Source organism: Centroberyx gerrardi, chromosome 12 (assembly GCF_048128805.1).
Source record: "Centroberyx gerrardi isolate f3 chromosome 12, fCenGer3.hap1.cur.20231027, whole genome shotgun sequence".
NCBI lineage: Eukaryota > Metazoa > Chordata > Actinopteri > Beryciformes > Berycidae > Centroberyx > Centroberyx gerrardi.
This window is the reverse complement of record NC_136008.1, coordinates 6,210,580-6,226,678: the sequence shown is the minus strand read 5'-3', so window position 1 is coordinate 6,226,678 and position 16,099 is coordinate 6,210,580. Positions and strand designations below refer to the sequence as shown.

The window sequence follows — 16,099 nt, the reverse complement described above, 5'->3', positions numbered from 1 at the left end:
CACCAAAAGTGGTAAACACACCAAACAATTTAAGAGCATCAATAGCATTTAAACAGCTTTCCTCTATTTAATTTCTTCTTCTTTCTCATGCACAAACACACTCAGTTCGACGATATCTGCGTTTTCACCACTTCTCTACACACACACACACCCCACTCACCCTTCTTGTGGCAGGTCTTCAGCAGGTGACTGGTGGGTTTGTACGGGACCCCGGCTAGCTTGGCCCCGGTGCTGCCCAGCCTGGCCCGGCCCAGGGGGCTGCCGTTCTGCTCCAGTCGGGCCAGCTTGGCCGGCGGGGCCTTGGCCTCTGCCATGCTGTTGACCAGCTCGCAGTTCTCCTTGCCCAGGCACGTCTCGCTGAGATGCTCCATCATTCTCAGCACCTCTGCTCACTATCACCTGGGGAGAGGAAAAAAAACGGGATGCCATCAGCTGTCAGCTATAGGATTTGTAGTTTTTTTTATGTGTGTGGCGTAAAGGAACTACAAAAAAATAGAAAAAGAATTGCTCAAATGTGTTTGCGAGGGAAGTGTTGAACGCAGAACCTTTTGTCTAGATATCTGGGATGCAAAAGACGTGAGCGGACATTTATATAGGGCAAAAAAAAATGCGCTTTAAGTAATCGAGACCTCTGAGAACGGACCCATTACAGCAATAACTGTCAATTCGCCTCGGTTATGACGACTCGGGGCCACGGTGACGTTTTCGTGCCACCGTAATGTTCCCATTTTTCAGCGCATGTATTATGTATGGGTGTCCCGCTAGAGACTCCCATGCGAGAAGGGGCAAACAAGCCCCCGTTTTAGTGCAAACACATTAATTTGCTGAGAGAGATTCCACTTGGATGAGTACAGTGCAGTTCAAGGAACAGGGTTCTGCCGTGGCAAACGCACGGAGGGGGAACTAACGTTTTTCGGTTTCTGAGTCACTTTGTGTGGCTTCACATTCATGACGCAGCTCAGAGGGGAAGGGAGGCGAAGGCCCCGGGTGACACACACACACACACATACACACACACACACACACACACACCAACATGGGACTTAACAGGTATGAACTTTTTTCTTTTTTTTATGTTTTACGAGTGCAGACACTTGATAGCGAGCGATGAGTTTACAAACTGTACTTTGGGATGGGAGAAAAAAAAAAAAGACGGCTTCAGTAAAAACTTCTAAACAGAAGAGTTGCTGACTCATCGGCTGCTCGTCAAAAGTCAAACTGGAGGAAGAAAAGAAATAAAGAAAGGAGGAATAGGTAGGAACAGGAGAGTGGGAGTCTGTATGGCTGCTTTACCCACAGGTGCTGTATTGTACAGAAGATACAAAGCCACTGAGGAGGAACCTGTCAATTAATGCCTTGGCTGCAGCTAAAGGGTTAAACACCTGACACATTTGATGTAATCCTCTACAAATACAAGCTATGCTGATTTTTTTTTTTAACTTGTTTGCAATTGGAAACTCTTTACAAGTAGCTTACTGATGATACTGCATCCCAGTTAGTGCATTGTGTTGATGAAAATGAACTGGCATGCTGTTGTCAAAGAGTGAAAGGGGCAAAATCATCCACCCCCACGCAAAAGATCATGAACTCTCCCATTCATAACATGCAATGAGGCAACTAATTCTCCAAAATAGGGAGGAGGGGGGAGGGGGGGGGGGGGCAAAAGAATCCAGACCCGGATATGGTCCGGATCCAGGTCAGGATTTTTAAATGACCTTAAAACACACACAAAAAAAAACACGAGCAATAGTTCAAATGGACACACAACCCAAAAAAGAGAGAGAGAGACCCGTTAAGGGAAGGGGAAGTTGAGTTAAAAATGTGCCAAACCAACCTGAAACGCAGCACTTCAGCACTGGAGAGCATATAACACAGCCTGGAAAAACGCGTCTTCTTCAAGTTTGGCCAGGGTAGAAAAACCAAAACAACTCCCACTTCACTTGTCGGTGTCTCTCTTACGTCTGCATGACAACAACGGTTATTTATTCAGTTTAAAAAAGACGCTTTCTTCTTGCTCTTCAGAGAGGATTGGGTGGCGGTGTGTGTGTGTGTGTGTGAGAGAGAGAGAGAGAAGAAGAAGAGAAAAAAAAAAAAAAAAACAGAAACCCGAATCTGTAGAAGAGACGAGGAGGTCGAGATGGACCGTGATAGGCGAACATTGGTAAGCGGTTGTGTGTGTGTATGTGTGTGTGTGTGTGTGTAGCCCCAAACGTTAGCTAATTCTGCCTAACTGGAGGAAAACGGCCATCGCGACCGTTAAAAACAACGACATTTAAACACAAAGTGAGCGAATAACTGCGTCCATCGGTTACAAGTGAGGCGACTTCTGCTTTAGTTCACACACTACAACATCCACCGCTATCGCCAGGCAGTCGTACAGTACAGTTAGCAGTCGCCAATATTAAGCCAAAGCACATCGGACACAGTAGTAATAATAACGGCTGCCGAGAACCTAATATCCCCTCGCTGTATGTTTACGGAGGGGACTAACGTACAAAAAAAAGATAACCGTTACGACGGCTTTAGATTTGACTACCGGTAGAAAAATAACCCGACAGTGATCTTGCTATCGCGTATGGAGCCGATGTGGAGAGACGATATGCGGACAGTCGAAACAGGTTCCCAAAAAAAAAAAAAAAAAAAAAAAAAACACAACAAGGGAGGAGGAAAAAAGTGCGATTTACTTTCCGATGTCGAAAATAAATAAGGCTTTGCCGTGGATGCATAAGGAGAGCTGCCTGCGATAGTAATAGTAGGAGGTGTCCTGTTGGTTGGGATTGGCGTCCGGACGGAGCTCTTCTTTCTTTCTATCTCTCTCTCTCCCTCCTCTCCCTCTCTCTCTCTCTCGCGCTCTCTCTCTCTCTCTCTCTCTCTCTCTCTCCCTCTCTCTCTGTGTCCCCATTAAATTATTAGTTGTATTGACTCATCACTCCCCCCTCTCCTCGCTGGTGCTGGCGCTGCCTGTGCTTTCCCTTTCTCCTCCTCATTTCAAATGGGGTGGTGATAGTGTGATGGTGGGGGTAAAAAAAAAAAAAAAAAAAAAAGAAAGAAAGAAAGAAGGGGGGGGGGGGAGTGTGTGTGAAAAATAAGCCTTTAAAAACGAGATGATTTCCTCCGCATCTCGGGGGGATTCACACAGGCCGAAAAGTCCTGGCGGAGAGAGGGAAATAAAGTGGAGAAAGTGGACAGAAAAGCACACACACACACACACATACACACCCACATGCACACACACACACACAACGAAGGGGGAACGGTGGTGCGATTTCCGGCTGTGCGCGCAGGAATTTTTAATCAGCTTGATTAGAGTGAGGCGGTCCTGCATTTATTACTGAGTAACACACAGATGCACACACACACACACACACACACACACACACACACACACACACATACTAGGAGCTAACAGGCTTTATGCATCATGTAGTGGGGTTTAGTAAAAAAAATAGTCCGTTATGTAGGTTTTATTTTGCAAAACAGCAGAATAAGTTTCATGCAGTGATGTGTTGGGAAATAAAAAGGTGGGTGAACTATTTGACCTCCAGGTAGTGGTCATTTGGAGACAAACCAGCGCCGTAATAAACACAAAAAATCAATAATATTTTCATGAAGGCATTAATTTATGCTTTCCCCTTCTTAAAAGACCCCCCATCCTCATATAACTTACATCAGTTTGACACTATTTAGCATGATGTATGCTATGGATTTACATCATGAATATTTATATCAGCCTGAAAAAGTGGGTAAGCTCTAATTCTGCTAATAATAAAAAGGTGAGTGAACTATATGAACTCCAGTGGTTATTCTAAGACAAACAGCCACCATAATAAACAAAAATATCAATTCAAATTTCCTTAAAACAACAATTAATGTATTTCCCCCCTTAAAGACCCCATTCACATATAACTTACATACTACTTAGTATGATGTATCTTATGAATTTACATCAAAAAGTTTTATATCAGCCTAAAAAAAGAGGGTATGCTCTATTCTGCAAATAAAAAGGAGGCTAAACTACATGAGCTCCAGTTAGTGGTCATTCTAAGACAAACAACCAACATGATAAACAAAAAAAAATCAATTATATTTTCAGGAAAGCATTAATTCATGATTGCCCCCCCTTTAAAGACCCTATTTATAATATGAATTTACATCACAAAGATTTATATCAGCCTAAAAAAGTGGGTAAGTTCTGTCTGCACATTAAAGATGGGCAAACTGAGCTGCTACATGCCTCGTAGGTTGTTGATCTGTCTGTCAACTGTATACAACAGACAATAACAAGTTTCTCAGCTTAATATCTAGTTACTGCATTGTAAGTATTGTAAATAAAAGGATGGGTAGACTATATTACCTCCAGTCAGTTACCATTATAAGGCAAATGACCACCATAATAAACCCAAAAAATCAATTCTATTTTCAGGAAATCACTAGTTTATGTTAATTTATGCTTGCTTAAAAGACCCTACCCTCATCAGTTCGATACTAGTTAATAGTAATTCACATCATAAAGACTTATATCAGCCTAAAAAAGTGGTTAAAAAGCTCTATTCCACAAATAGAGAAGTGAGTTTTGGTGGGTTTACCCTCCAAAACTGCATCCCTGATAGAAGGTTGTTGTTGATCTGACAATATATAACTGTCTTCTTAATAGTAAATAAACAATGCAAAGTTGGGAGGGTTTCTCAGTTTAACGTTTAGCTATTGCATTGTTATTATTCTGCTATTATCTCGTTACCTTTTCCTTCATGACAGGCCACGCTGTGCTATGTCAAACTGGATTATGTCAAAATATTAGAAGAGGTAATCACTGTTGATATTGTCAATAAAACCCTGACCAAGGGATCATCAAAAAGTCAGAGTGGTGGAAGAAAGAAAGAAAGAAAGAAAGAAAGGAGGAATAGATAGAGGCAGGGGATTGGTACAATCTCTACAAACAATAGCAAACTGTAAGGTTTTCTTAACTTGACATTTTAGCTATTGTTATTATTTTGTTATTATTTCATGAACTTTTCCCTGAAGGCAGGCTGCGCTGTATTATATCAAACCGGATTAAGTCAAATTATTAGACGAGGTAATCTCTGTTGATATTGTCAACAGAAGCCTGATATGGTGTTTGCACCTAACCTTAAGGCGGCCTAATAATAACTGTTTCACCTCGCCTTCTTGAACAAAGGCTAGACTAATATCTGATGAACACACACACACACACACACACAGAGGTGACAGTGAATGCACCAATGCTGTTGTCTACTGGTGTGAATATTGGTACAAGGTGTTGAGAGCGACTATCTTTTGCTCTCCATCTTTGGGTCCTATAACCTCTGAAAAGCCAGAGGGGGGAGTGTGTGAGGCGAGGTTCAGTGTCAAAACCACAAGGGAAATGCTCTTCACGTCCGTTAAATACACACTTTTACACACATGTGAAATATATATGCTGATACTGCTAAATAAATTGTATGCTGGACGAAAGCGCCGAATGGCAGAACCAAAGTAGCATTCACTGCCAATATACTGCAAATTCAAAATTGGGCTTTTTTTGTTGCAGCCGAGGAAAATGACAGGCAGTGTGGGGGAATCTGGTCCAACTCATAAAGCTAATAACTGAATCAAACAAAAAAGCATGTCTGTCCAGGTTCTGAAAGAGCAAAAACAGGAAACGAACAGAAAACAGGAAGTGCGTACACCTATCACAATGACAAACCAGTGGGTGTTGGTCTAGCGCGGAGGTCAGACGCATGTGAAACGCTACATAACACTACGTACTTATTAATAAATCCTGCCAGGGCCCATAAATTCCCTCCGTGTAAGACCATAAATACAATAATAGTCGGCGTCTCACACAAAGCTGTTGTTCCATAAACAACGCCGACCGCAGACGTGAGCCTCTAAGATTAGCTTGACAGTAACCACTGTCAGGTGACGGTAGTCAAAGAAACTGCAGGGGAACGACTTATGAAAAAACATGTGATTTTAGGAAACTGGAGTGGATTCTTAGAAATGAATTTGGGTCCATGTAGAGGAACGCTGAAATTTCAACAGATGACAAACCAGTCACTGGGAAGTTTACTTTGCTGAAGCACTTTGTAACGTGGATTTTGAAAAGTGCTCTATAAATAAAGATTATTATTATTATTATTATTATTATAAGTGATGGCTGAAATGGTGTGGCTTTGTTATTACTGTACTAGTGATACAGTACAATTGCAGTTCCCACTCTTGCCCTTGTTGTGAAACCATATCTTTGTTCCTCCCACCCACGGGAGGTCAAAAGTTTTCTCTTTTTGAATGGCCAAGAGGTTACATTATATAAAGAGCTCACAGCACAAGGCCAGCGGACGAGCCTGTGATGGAACAAGACAATGCGAGGCGCGCCTTCTGCACCTGAGATGGAACAATCTCTTGTAATATTGACACCTACTTAACATGATGTGTTAGTTTTGAGGGGGTGGGTGCATTCTGAATTGGTCCCATGTCTGTGGTTTCTGACAGGAAATGGAAGAGTTGTCGAAACAGCTAGTATTAGACCCGAAATGTTTGCATTCATGAGCAGAGAGGCTGCTGCACAGATTCAACGATCATTTCTTATCTTGCCATTCTCAGGGTTTCAGTGAGATGCCAACATTGTGTACTAAACACAGCTGCGGTATGCAGTGTGGTTAAATGGCTCTGCTATGTCTGTGAAAAAAGGACCCAAACTGTGGAGTAATTACTATATTTGCAGAGATTCATTCCAACATGAGATATTATTCACCGTCTGAAAAATGTGACACGTATTCCGATAAAGTGACTGAAGGCATGAAAGTAAAACTCACACGTGAATATTGCTGAAGTTATTAGCTATCTTTAGCCCTTTACTCACACAGTAGTTACATGTAAGAGGATGGAATTAGCCTGTAATTATGTATTTATTATTTTTGATATTGGACAAAGAACATAAGGTAAAACGTTTTCCTGAAATATATGAAGTCCTTCAGTTTTACAGAATGTGGCTACTGTTCACTAAGGTTCACTGGTGTCACTCTGACAAATACAAACATGTAACACACACAGGCAGACAGCCCCCCCACCCCCACCCCCCCTCCTCAGCAGATCACTTTGCATCACCTAGACCTGCACGCCACAGACACATATTCCCGACAGTCGCTGCATCATGTTTTGCATGTTGACATGTTTTCCATGTTGACATGTTTTACACGATGTTCACTACGGCTCCCATTCTCTCTTTGTTGTTTTTTTTTTTTTTTTCCTTGGCGACAGAGAACGGCGTTCGGAAAACAGGAGCGACGGTGAAAGCGAGCCATTGTCGGCAAATGCTCTTTTCTATCTGGCATGACGCAAGCAGCCGCAGTCATTTCCACTGTGATTGTCGGGCACCATCAGAGAGCATCGATAACCCCTGCCAGGCCTTGGCACCGCCAACAGGTGCCGGCACTGCCAGCTAGGTTGGCACCGACGTGGCTGTGAAAACCCTCTGACATCCAGAAGGGCACAGATTTGCACTGAATGCACCACTGAATCAACACTGCTGATTATCAATTAACATATACCGTTTTGTATCGCACAGAAAGAGGAAAAAATGGGCGGTTTTGAAACACAGAAAGCCTGTTTCACAAAATAAAAAAAAATAACTAGCTGTGTGCTATTATAGTCATGCATTGAATACAGATTTAGCTCTGTTCAAGGTGGGTTTTTACAGGTCTGTGCTGCCTCGCGTTGGAGAGATCCGTGGTATGCAATGCGTGTATAAAAGTGTAATTGTTCAGACTGGATTCTGTGCCTGTTGGCTACGTTTCTAAAGAAAACATGAAAAAGAACATGAGGAACATGAAAGACTGGATGCTAAATTGCAACAGAAAGAACCTCATATTTAAATGTCAGAAGTCATAGCATTACACCACAGATACATTTCACCTTCACTGTGTGTATTACCACAGCTATGTTGTTGTCACCCTCACAGTTATCACAACTTTGACGTTTGGCCTCCCGTTCCTTAAACCACATGTTTATGTCTCAGGGAGCAGGAATGAAATAATGTGGCTCCTTATTCAAAAAGCCACCGATGGTCTCCGCACATAAGAAAGAAAAAAAAGACTGAAAAGGAATAAGAAAGTGTATCATTGTTGGCTCGGCAATGGGGAACGGCTTTATTTATTGTGGCAGGCGAAGCCGGCGCCATCACTTACTGTACGTAGGTGTTGTGATGTCTTCATGCTCGCCACTTGTGATGCTTCTAATGGGCATTAATAAGATTATTTGGATTACTAATACAAATTAGTCTGCGCGTCGAGTCTGAGCGCTCAGCGAACACAAACGGCATGGGGTAAGCGCTGTCAGCGGTTAGACCTTGAGCTTTCTGCGAGTGTCTCCCACAATAAAAACACACACAAACATAATAGTATTATTAAAGGCTGCAAAGGATTTAATAATCTGTCGGGGAACGTGTCGGAACACGCCTGCATCAGTGTCGGTTCTCAGATGAACCTCAGTGAGACAGACGATGATGTGTACAGTAAAAAAAAGGAGGACGGTGTACAGTAGAGGCCTGCAAAGCCAAAAAAGCTGTTAAACTGGTAGTGAGACTGGTGAAAATGCCATTTGTCTCTAGATTTTGTCCAGATAAAAGTAGAAGCAGGTAGTATATTATGCAATGGCATTTATGGGTCTAATTTTTGTTGATATGAATTCTAAACCCTAGTCAGACCTTTGACCTTTACAGCACGAAAGTGAAAAGTAGTGCTGTTTGCCTTTGTAGGGCAATATGTAAATATGTAGACAAACACGTTTCGAAACAAGCGACAGATAGAAACCAAACTAAACCAATGCATGAGCCACTAAAACAACAACATGATGACTTCATTTCCAACATGATGTATGGAAAAAAATAACTACTGGAAGTCGGAGATATTGAATGACGATCACAGAGGATCCGGTCTGTAACGGTGTTATCATTCTGTCAACCGGTGACTCAAGTTGCCCATTGTCTGTTAAGAAGTACAATAATTTGTTTTAATTTCGCGCTGTCAATGATTTTATAAGAAATCAGTGTCACTTTTTCCAAACGGTCGGTACCTCCACACAGCTGCCCACATGAGCCACGCAAACTCCGACCGGCTCTTCCTCTTACTCTCCTTTACTTCTTCACTCCTACAGAGACTTTAGGGTCCAGTAGCATTGTTTATTAATGTTTCTTAATAAGACATCTGGGGACTATGAAAAGTCGCTTAATCAGTCGCTAGGAAGTAAGCGTAGATATGCTGGATATTCCATAATGAACATATCCTCCAAATCAGATTAGTTTCATATTTTCTGTTAGGTCCTCACACAGCGAGTATGGCTTTCAATTACTAGCGAAATAGGTTTTTTTACATCTCTCAAATGTCCGTGCCGCGTTGTGGGAGGAGGGAGGCAGCGAGCGAGCAGAGAGGGAAAGAAAGAACAAGGGGAATGTAATGAACTTCTGAGAGTCGCCTCCTAAGTGCTTAATTGTTTTATAATCACATGAAGTCGACAAAAATAGAAGAGGAGCGAGAGGTCTCCACCTCAGGTCTGCTGACAGGAAGGCCTACCGCCGCCGCCGCGCCTCGCCGGGCCTCCGCCGCGCCTCGCCGCCGAAGTACAAACTACACCGAAACCCACCGATCTCCGCTGCTGTACGAAACCCCCCGCCGCCCCCCGCCTCTCCCTTTTCTCATATCGTAACTCTCGACGCCCACCCTTACGATATGTGGTGTGCACTGTACGCAATGCAACTCCCACACACACGAACACACAGGCAAGCAGCACACTCACACACACACACACACACACACACACTCACACACACTCACACACACTCACATCCGCTCAGCCACAGCGAGCTGGCGTGTGTCAGCGCTGTGTCTAACAAGGCCTTGGCCCTGACCCCGACACCGCGCCCCGGCCCCGGTGTCGCCGGGGTCGACAGCGGTGCCGCCGCCGCGCCGCCGCGCCGTAATTACCTCCGAGCCACCGCCAGGCCGCTGTCAGGAATCTGTATTAATGATTCCAAACTCGTTACTGCGTCCCCGGGTCGCTGAGAGAGGACCCTTTATCGGCTCGCCGCCTTGTTTATCACCCCACACCCCTCCTCCTCCTCCTCCTCCTCCTCCTTCTCTCTCTCTCTCTCTCTCTCTCGCTCTCTTTGCCTTTATCGAATTATAAAACCAATTAGTCATAGAACAATCAAGGGGCATCAGAGGCAGGGTGGTTTTTAAAGAAATGACTTTTCTGTCACTGCTTGCGGGACCCGGGTCATCACATGACCGAATAATTACAACTCTAATTTCTGCCTCGTGGATTGCAACATATAAACAATTAATAGAGTTAGAAAGACAGGCTTGTGTGTGTGTTTGTGTGTGTGTGTGTGTGAGAGAGAGAGAGAGAAAAAGAGAGAGAGGGAGAGATACTGAAGATGGCTTTGTCCACACTTTGTTGTCGCACTGAGAGAGGACAGACTGAAGGGGGTGAGAAAGGTTGCCATGTCCTGCTGGGTTTTCCTGTAGCGGCGGAGAGGCGGGGAAGGGCAAACTCCCCGGCCTTGTGGGGAGTTCTTGAGAGTGTTAAGGAAATGAAGGCAGGTGATGGGATGGTGTTACTCTCCTCTGTGCACGAGTAATGAGGCTCCACTGAGATAAAGGGGAAAATGGAATATATACAGCATATATCGGGAAAAAGACTCTTAATATCTAGGCTTAGGCAGAAGTATTGAATAAGAGGTGCAGACTTAAGGATGGGTTTTTTTATCTACATATTTTTCTTTGCACATTTAATCCCTTGTCAAAGGATGCATCATCCATCCACTGACGAACAAAGCAGTTGATAAGGCAAGGGTGTGTGTGTGTGTGTGTGTGTGTGTGTGCATGCATGTGTGTGTGTGAGAGAGAGTGAAAGAGAATACAGTATCTGTTGAAATTGTTTCATCGGAGTATGTGGGTGGGTATTAACAACCTGATCTTAGCGGGATGCGCTTTCCTGCAAATCGCTCTCTATTTTTTTTTCTTGCATTATCTGAACAAAGGATTCAGAAAAACCTACACAGATCGGATAAAGACAAGCATCGGAATAAAAGACAATGACTTTTTTTTTTTTTTTTTTTTTTCAAGAAATAAAAACATATGTTGAGACCTGTAATAATGTGATTTGAATCATAGAAACTTAGATGTATATGCTCTCTTAAATTGTATTTGCTACGGTAGCATGAAGCATGCTAAACAACAACAAAAAAAAAAATCTAACATAGGGGGGGAATGTCATTTTGTCAAAGCGTGACAAAATCGACATGACGGACTTTGGTGTTTTATCTCCCGGGGAGGACACGCCAACCCATTCGGCAAACAGGGCTGATTGTGAGGACCCAAAAACAATGTGACGCTTTTATCACTAAGCCAAGGAATCTGGATCAACAGTATGTAAAGCATATGCCAGAATAAATGCAGTTGAACATGCCGGGACAACATAACCCCCCTTTTCTATTTTTTTTTTACAAAGAAGTTTCCAGATAATGACAAAACGAGCTATAACTCCCGAGTCACACACTAAGCACGCACCCAGGGTGGTATGTCTGTAATTGTTGGGGGTGGGGGGACTTCTTACATTTTTGACACTGAGCCCTGGAATGCACAAACAATCCCTATTAAGACACCCAGTTTTTCTGTTTCCAAACTGGTTGTGACATGTCATCAAAAAAAAAAAGGCTGGGAATCATTGTTACCTTTCTTCTCTATTAGCAATCATAACAGAGCTATTTCATACGGGGGGTGGGGGTGGGGTGGGGGGGGGAGGGAGGTGGAATCCCCAAAGAGCCACACATTAAAAAACGAGACAGGCCTCTTATTTACTGGCGACAGTCTAATAAATACATTTGCTGGCAGCTAAACAGGTATTTACTCTGCTCCCTACCACAGGTATAATTTCACTGTTTGCTGAGCTGTTATTTCGCTACAGCGATAATTATCGAGGTGGTAAAGAAAGACGATTAATGGTTTTAGCCTAGATATCAGTCTCAGCAAAGTGAGGCGCAGCCCAGCTCTAAACTCCAAGCAAATACTCAACAGTAGGAGTTTTAATAATGTGCGTCTTTGCCGGGGGAATTCGAGGCGCCACCCTCCTCCGTATTGCATTTCACACAAAAAAGCTAAGGCGTTGTTTAGCTGCTGCACACGTATACAGGTTTTCCACTGTAGTGTCAACAACGTTCCTTGGCTTTTGCTTTTTCTGAAACCAATAAAGAAGCTTCAGTGCACGGTTCAGCTTTAAACTTAAGTGATAAAGCGGTCTTAATGTCTTTTCGAAGCGAACCGCACCGCAACAACAAAAAAACAACCTCTTGTTTTCCACCGTGCAGACTAATTGGTCTCTCAGGGTCGCGGGACAAACTTTGGCGTTTACTCTCGGCTTCATCTGACAACCTGCTCTTCTTTCGTCTTCTAACCCGCGCTCCGCATCCCGACGTGCGTCCACTGTATTCTACTGTGTTTCGCTGTGTCACTGCGTTCGCTTTCCGTCACACCTGGCCTCCACCGCGAGGAGCGAGGAGGAAGCCGGCGCGAAGCGAGAGCCCGCCGCGCCTCCGGGTCCCCTCGGCGTCTTTGAGCGTACGCGCCGACGACCTGACAAATGAAGTGGCAATTAAGGGAGATGTGATGCAAAAGTGTCACAGGGATTAGAAAGGGTCTGGAGGAGTGTGTGTGTGTGTGGGGGGGGGGGAGCGAGAGGGCCGGAGGGAAGATCAAGCGAGAGATCACCTCTACTGTAGCCACGTTTCTCACTGCCTGCGAACGCTACAAGTCTGATTTCCTGCTGTACTGCCATAAAGCGTGCAGCGTGCAGTAGTTTCGATTAGGGGTAATGAAAAGATAACCTAAGAGCGAAAAAAAAAACAAAAAAAAACCTCTGGGGATGACGGGGCTAAAACCTGCTACTGGAAAGTCAGAGGAAGGGTGGAAAGGTTTGAGATCTTTTCCTAATTGTTAATTGCACTGCAGGTACAAAAACACATTCAGAGGAATTAATTAAACCCAGCTGACTTGTAGGCTTTACAGCTGGATGTGTGTGTGTGTGTGTGTGTGTGTGTGTGTGTGTGACCCTTTAGGCACACGTACGCACCCGTGGCACCGTCCTCACCCTGTGATTCTCATCATTCCTGCCAAACAAGTTTAGTTGGGAGACATTTTTTTTTTTTTGGCCAAAAAGATCAACAAGCTACTGTGGACGCGTTCGCGAGCGCCTTTGTGCCACTTTCGCAAACCGCCACGCGATAAAGACTCTGAAGGCTGAGAGCGAGGAGTAAAACCGAGAGGTCTTGTGTCAACGCTCGCAAGCTGCCGTTGCAGGCTTTTCGTCTGTCTGAGGACTTTTCAAAGAAGTGACACTGGCAGCCTGAGACAGGAAAAGGGCTGTGTGTCACTGCTCTCGAAGGCACTGACCAGATCAACCGCAGCACCTTGAGCTGCCACAGATCTGCGAAGAAGACAAACGAAAAACAAACACAAAGCAACAACAAACAAAACAAAAAAAATCACCGCTATTATGCCATAACCTGTTTTTTTTTTTTTTCCTCCTGCAAAGTTCCCAGGCTTGACCTTGTAAATCGCACGCGAAGGAGAAAAGTACACAACCTGACAGCAAGCAGCCGGCGGGAACTGTCAGCCATCACAAATTGTTGAGGATATTTACTTTTTTTTTTTTTATAATATTCCAATCAAGTTTCCGCTTTGAATGCAAAGTTGTTTATGAGCTTTTACTTTGATTTACTCTGCATCTTGGGTCTACGATAATTCTCATGGTGCATCACTGAATTAACAAATTAAAAGCATCTTTATGGGAGGTTATACCTACAATACAAACTCTAGTCTTTGTTTTATGAATGCATTACGACTGATATCTTTATAGAAATGATCTCAAACAGCACAGTTAAGGACAGTGGCCTGGTGTGTGTGAGAAATGTGAGTTGTTTTCTATGCAGAGGAGCAGAAGAGTGAAACCTTTAAAACCTGACAAAACCACAGAGCACCAATGCCCACGCAATCTTAAGATGGTACTACACCTTCTTATAACTGCTCTCTCTCTCTCTCTCTCTGTCTCTTTCTCTCTCTGACACACACACTCACACACACTCACACACACATACAGGTCTGGCTGTACCTGAAATGACTTTATCAGCACTGTGACACAAGCCACAAGGCAGACCAACAACATTACTACTCACACTACCAACTGTGTATCATCACACCCATCTGAATACCTCACATCAAGTCAAGCAGAGAGAAAGTAGCAAATATATTTAACTGTTCAATTCCCTTTGAGCCTGTCACAGCTTCTGTTTTTTTTTCTTTCTTCTCACAGCAATCATTTTGGCCTCAGTGCGCTTTTGAGAGCTAAGTGAAACACAAAAGTATTTCATGCTAAAGCTATAAATGTGTTGAAGCAAGTTGACACGTAATTAAATAGTAAGTATATGGAGAGAATAAATGAAGTGGCTCTAATGGCCTAATAAAAAGTAGTAAAAGTAGATGGCCAGTTGGAATGGGATAGAGCCTCAGCCTTTATAACAGATATGTCAGCGATTTGATAAAGAATGTGGTTTGTCAACACACACACACACACACACACACAGAGAGAGACACACACACGCACAGACACACACACTTCATTACAGTAGGTAAAAGAACAAAAATGAGAAAGGCCTGCACTAAATTATAATCCAAGATACTCCTCACATCTTCATGCACAGAACTGCAACAGCGTGGCAATATTGAGTATTTCTTTAAGAGGAATAATTTGGAAGAAAAAAATAAATATAAGCAACTTTCTTTCAACCAAATTCGACCGGTTTCTAAAATCATCAGGTTGGTTATGGAGCAGCGAGGAAGGCGACACTTCTTGCTCTTCTGCTATGCGCGATGAATAAGTTGTTAAATGAATTAGGCGAGATGAATACTTAACCCCACGTAGCCTATATCACATGAGCGCTGCTTATTCGACACAGGCCTGTTTCTACAAAATTAAAAACAATACAACGGCTGGCAACAAAAGTCAAGTTATGGGTGCTCGTATATATTTATCATTGATGACATTCATATCCTGAGTTATTTTTTTTGCCTATCAAATATTAAATCCTAACAGCCACTTTTGGTCTTTATGGGTTATAAAGTTATTTTGATGTCTCGAAATTGCCTGTAATTCATTTAGACGCCAGTAATTTATCCGTTCTTATTCCAAGGACGCACACCTTATTTTTATGAGTCATGCAATATACGAATATGATTTAAAAAAAAAACAAAAATCAACCGTATCCAGTTTGCGAGAGAAACAGTTAAAAGAGGCAAGTGACATGAAGACAGCAGAGAAACAGATGATTCAGGATACAGAGTCTACAGTGTGGAGCCGTACCTTTAAAGTCAGCAGTCGCCCGACCTCTTGTTTTCCATCAAAAGTTGAGCAACCTCTAGACACTGCTCCACGACGAGAGATCCAAAAAATAGGCAACTGTTCTGTGGGAGAAAAAAAAGTGGAAAAAAAGTCAAAAGTCCTAAGGATGAGAGGGGGAGTGCAGTCTAAACCGCACTGGCGGAGACTGCGTAAAAAACGGCTGAAGTTGGGGAGCGCACAGCGGATGGAGCGCAAAAATGCGAGCAACCGTGCGCTGCGGGCAAAGGGGCTGAAGTCGAGTAGAGGAGAGTAGCGGCATGTGAGGAGGGCTGCTTTGAGAGGGTGGCAGGTAAACGAACCGCCCCTCCCCGTTTCTGATGCTCAAATCGATGATTTGCCAGCTGTGGCGCAGCTTGTCTCATTGCCCCACTTTGGTTTTTACAGCCGCTCCTCTCCGACGCGCTGCTCTCCGGGGAGAGAGAGAGAGAGCGAGAGAGAGAGAGAGAGAGAGAGAGAGAGAGAGAGAGAAGGCTACTGCCAGGAGAGCCCTCACACTCATTCATTTTCATATTTACACGCCACATGTTTGCATGTCAAGAAGGAGAAGGAGAAGAAGAAGGGGGAAAAAAAGTCTGGTAAAATACAGCATTGCGCGCACTGATATGCGTTTTGCTTGGTATAGAGTGAAAGCCTGTTGTTTTACCGGTGG

The 16,099-nt window shown here is 43.6% G+C and overlaps 1 protein-coding gene across 3 annotated transcripts in view; it reads right to left on the bottom strand.

Annotated features, from left to right (window-relative positions):
- satb1b (SATB homeobox 1b) overlaps positions 1 to 15,761 on the bottom strand; it is a 63,533-nt gene extending 47,772 nt beyond the window's left edge. For 2 of the 3 annotated variants that reach the window (XM_071924390.2, XM_071924391.2), the window contains exons 1-2: positions 15,412 to 15,761; positions 161 to 399 (exon numbers count right to left, since the gene is read on the bottom strand). In XM_071924390.2, the coding sequence (XP_071780491.1) occupies positions 161 to 374 (214 nt within the window). In that variant the 5' untranslated portion in view covers positions 375 to 399; positions 15,412 to 15,761. Of the gene's footprint in view, positions 1 to 160; positions 400 to 1,834; positions 2,005 to 15,411 lie in introns of those variants that run through there. The other variant, XM_078287355.1, reaches the window with a different exon arrangement.
- Positions 15,762 to 16,099: the final 338 nt, after the last annotated feature.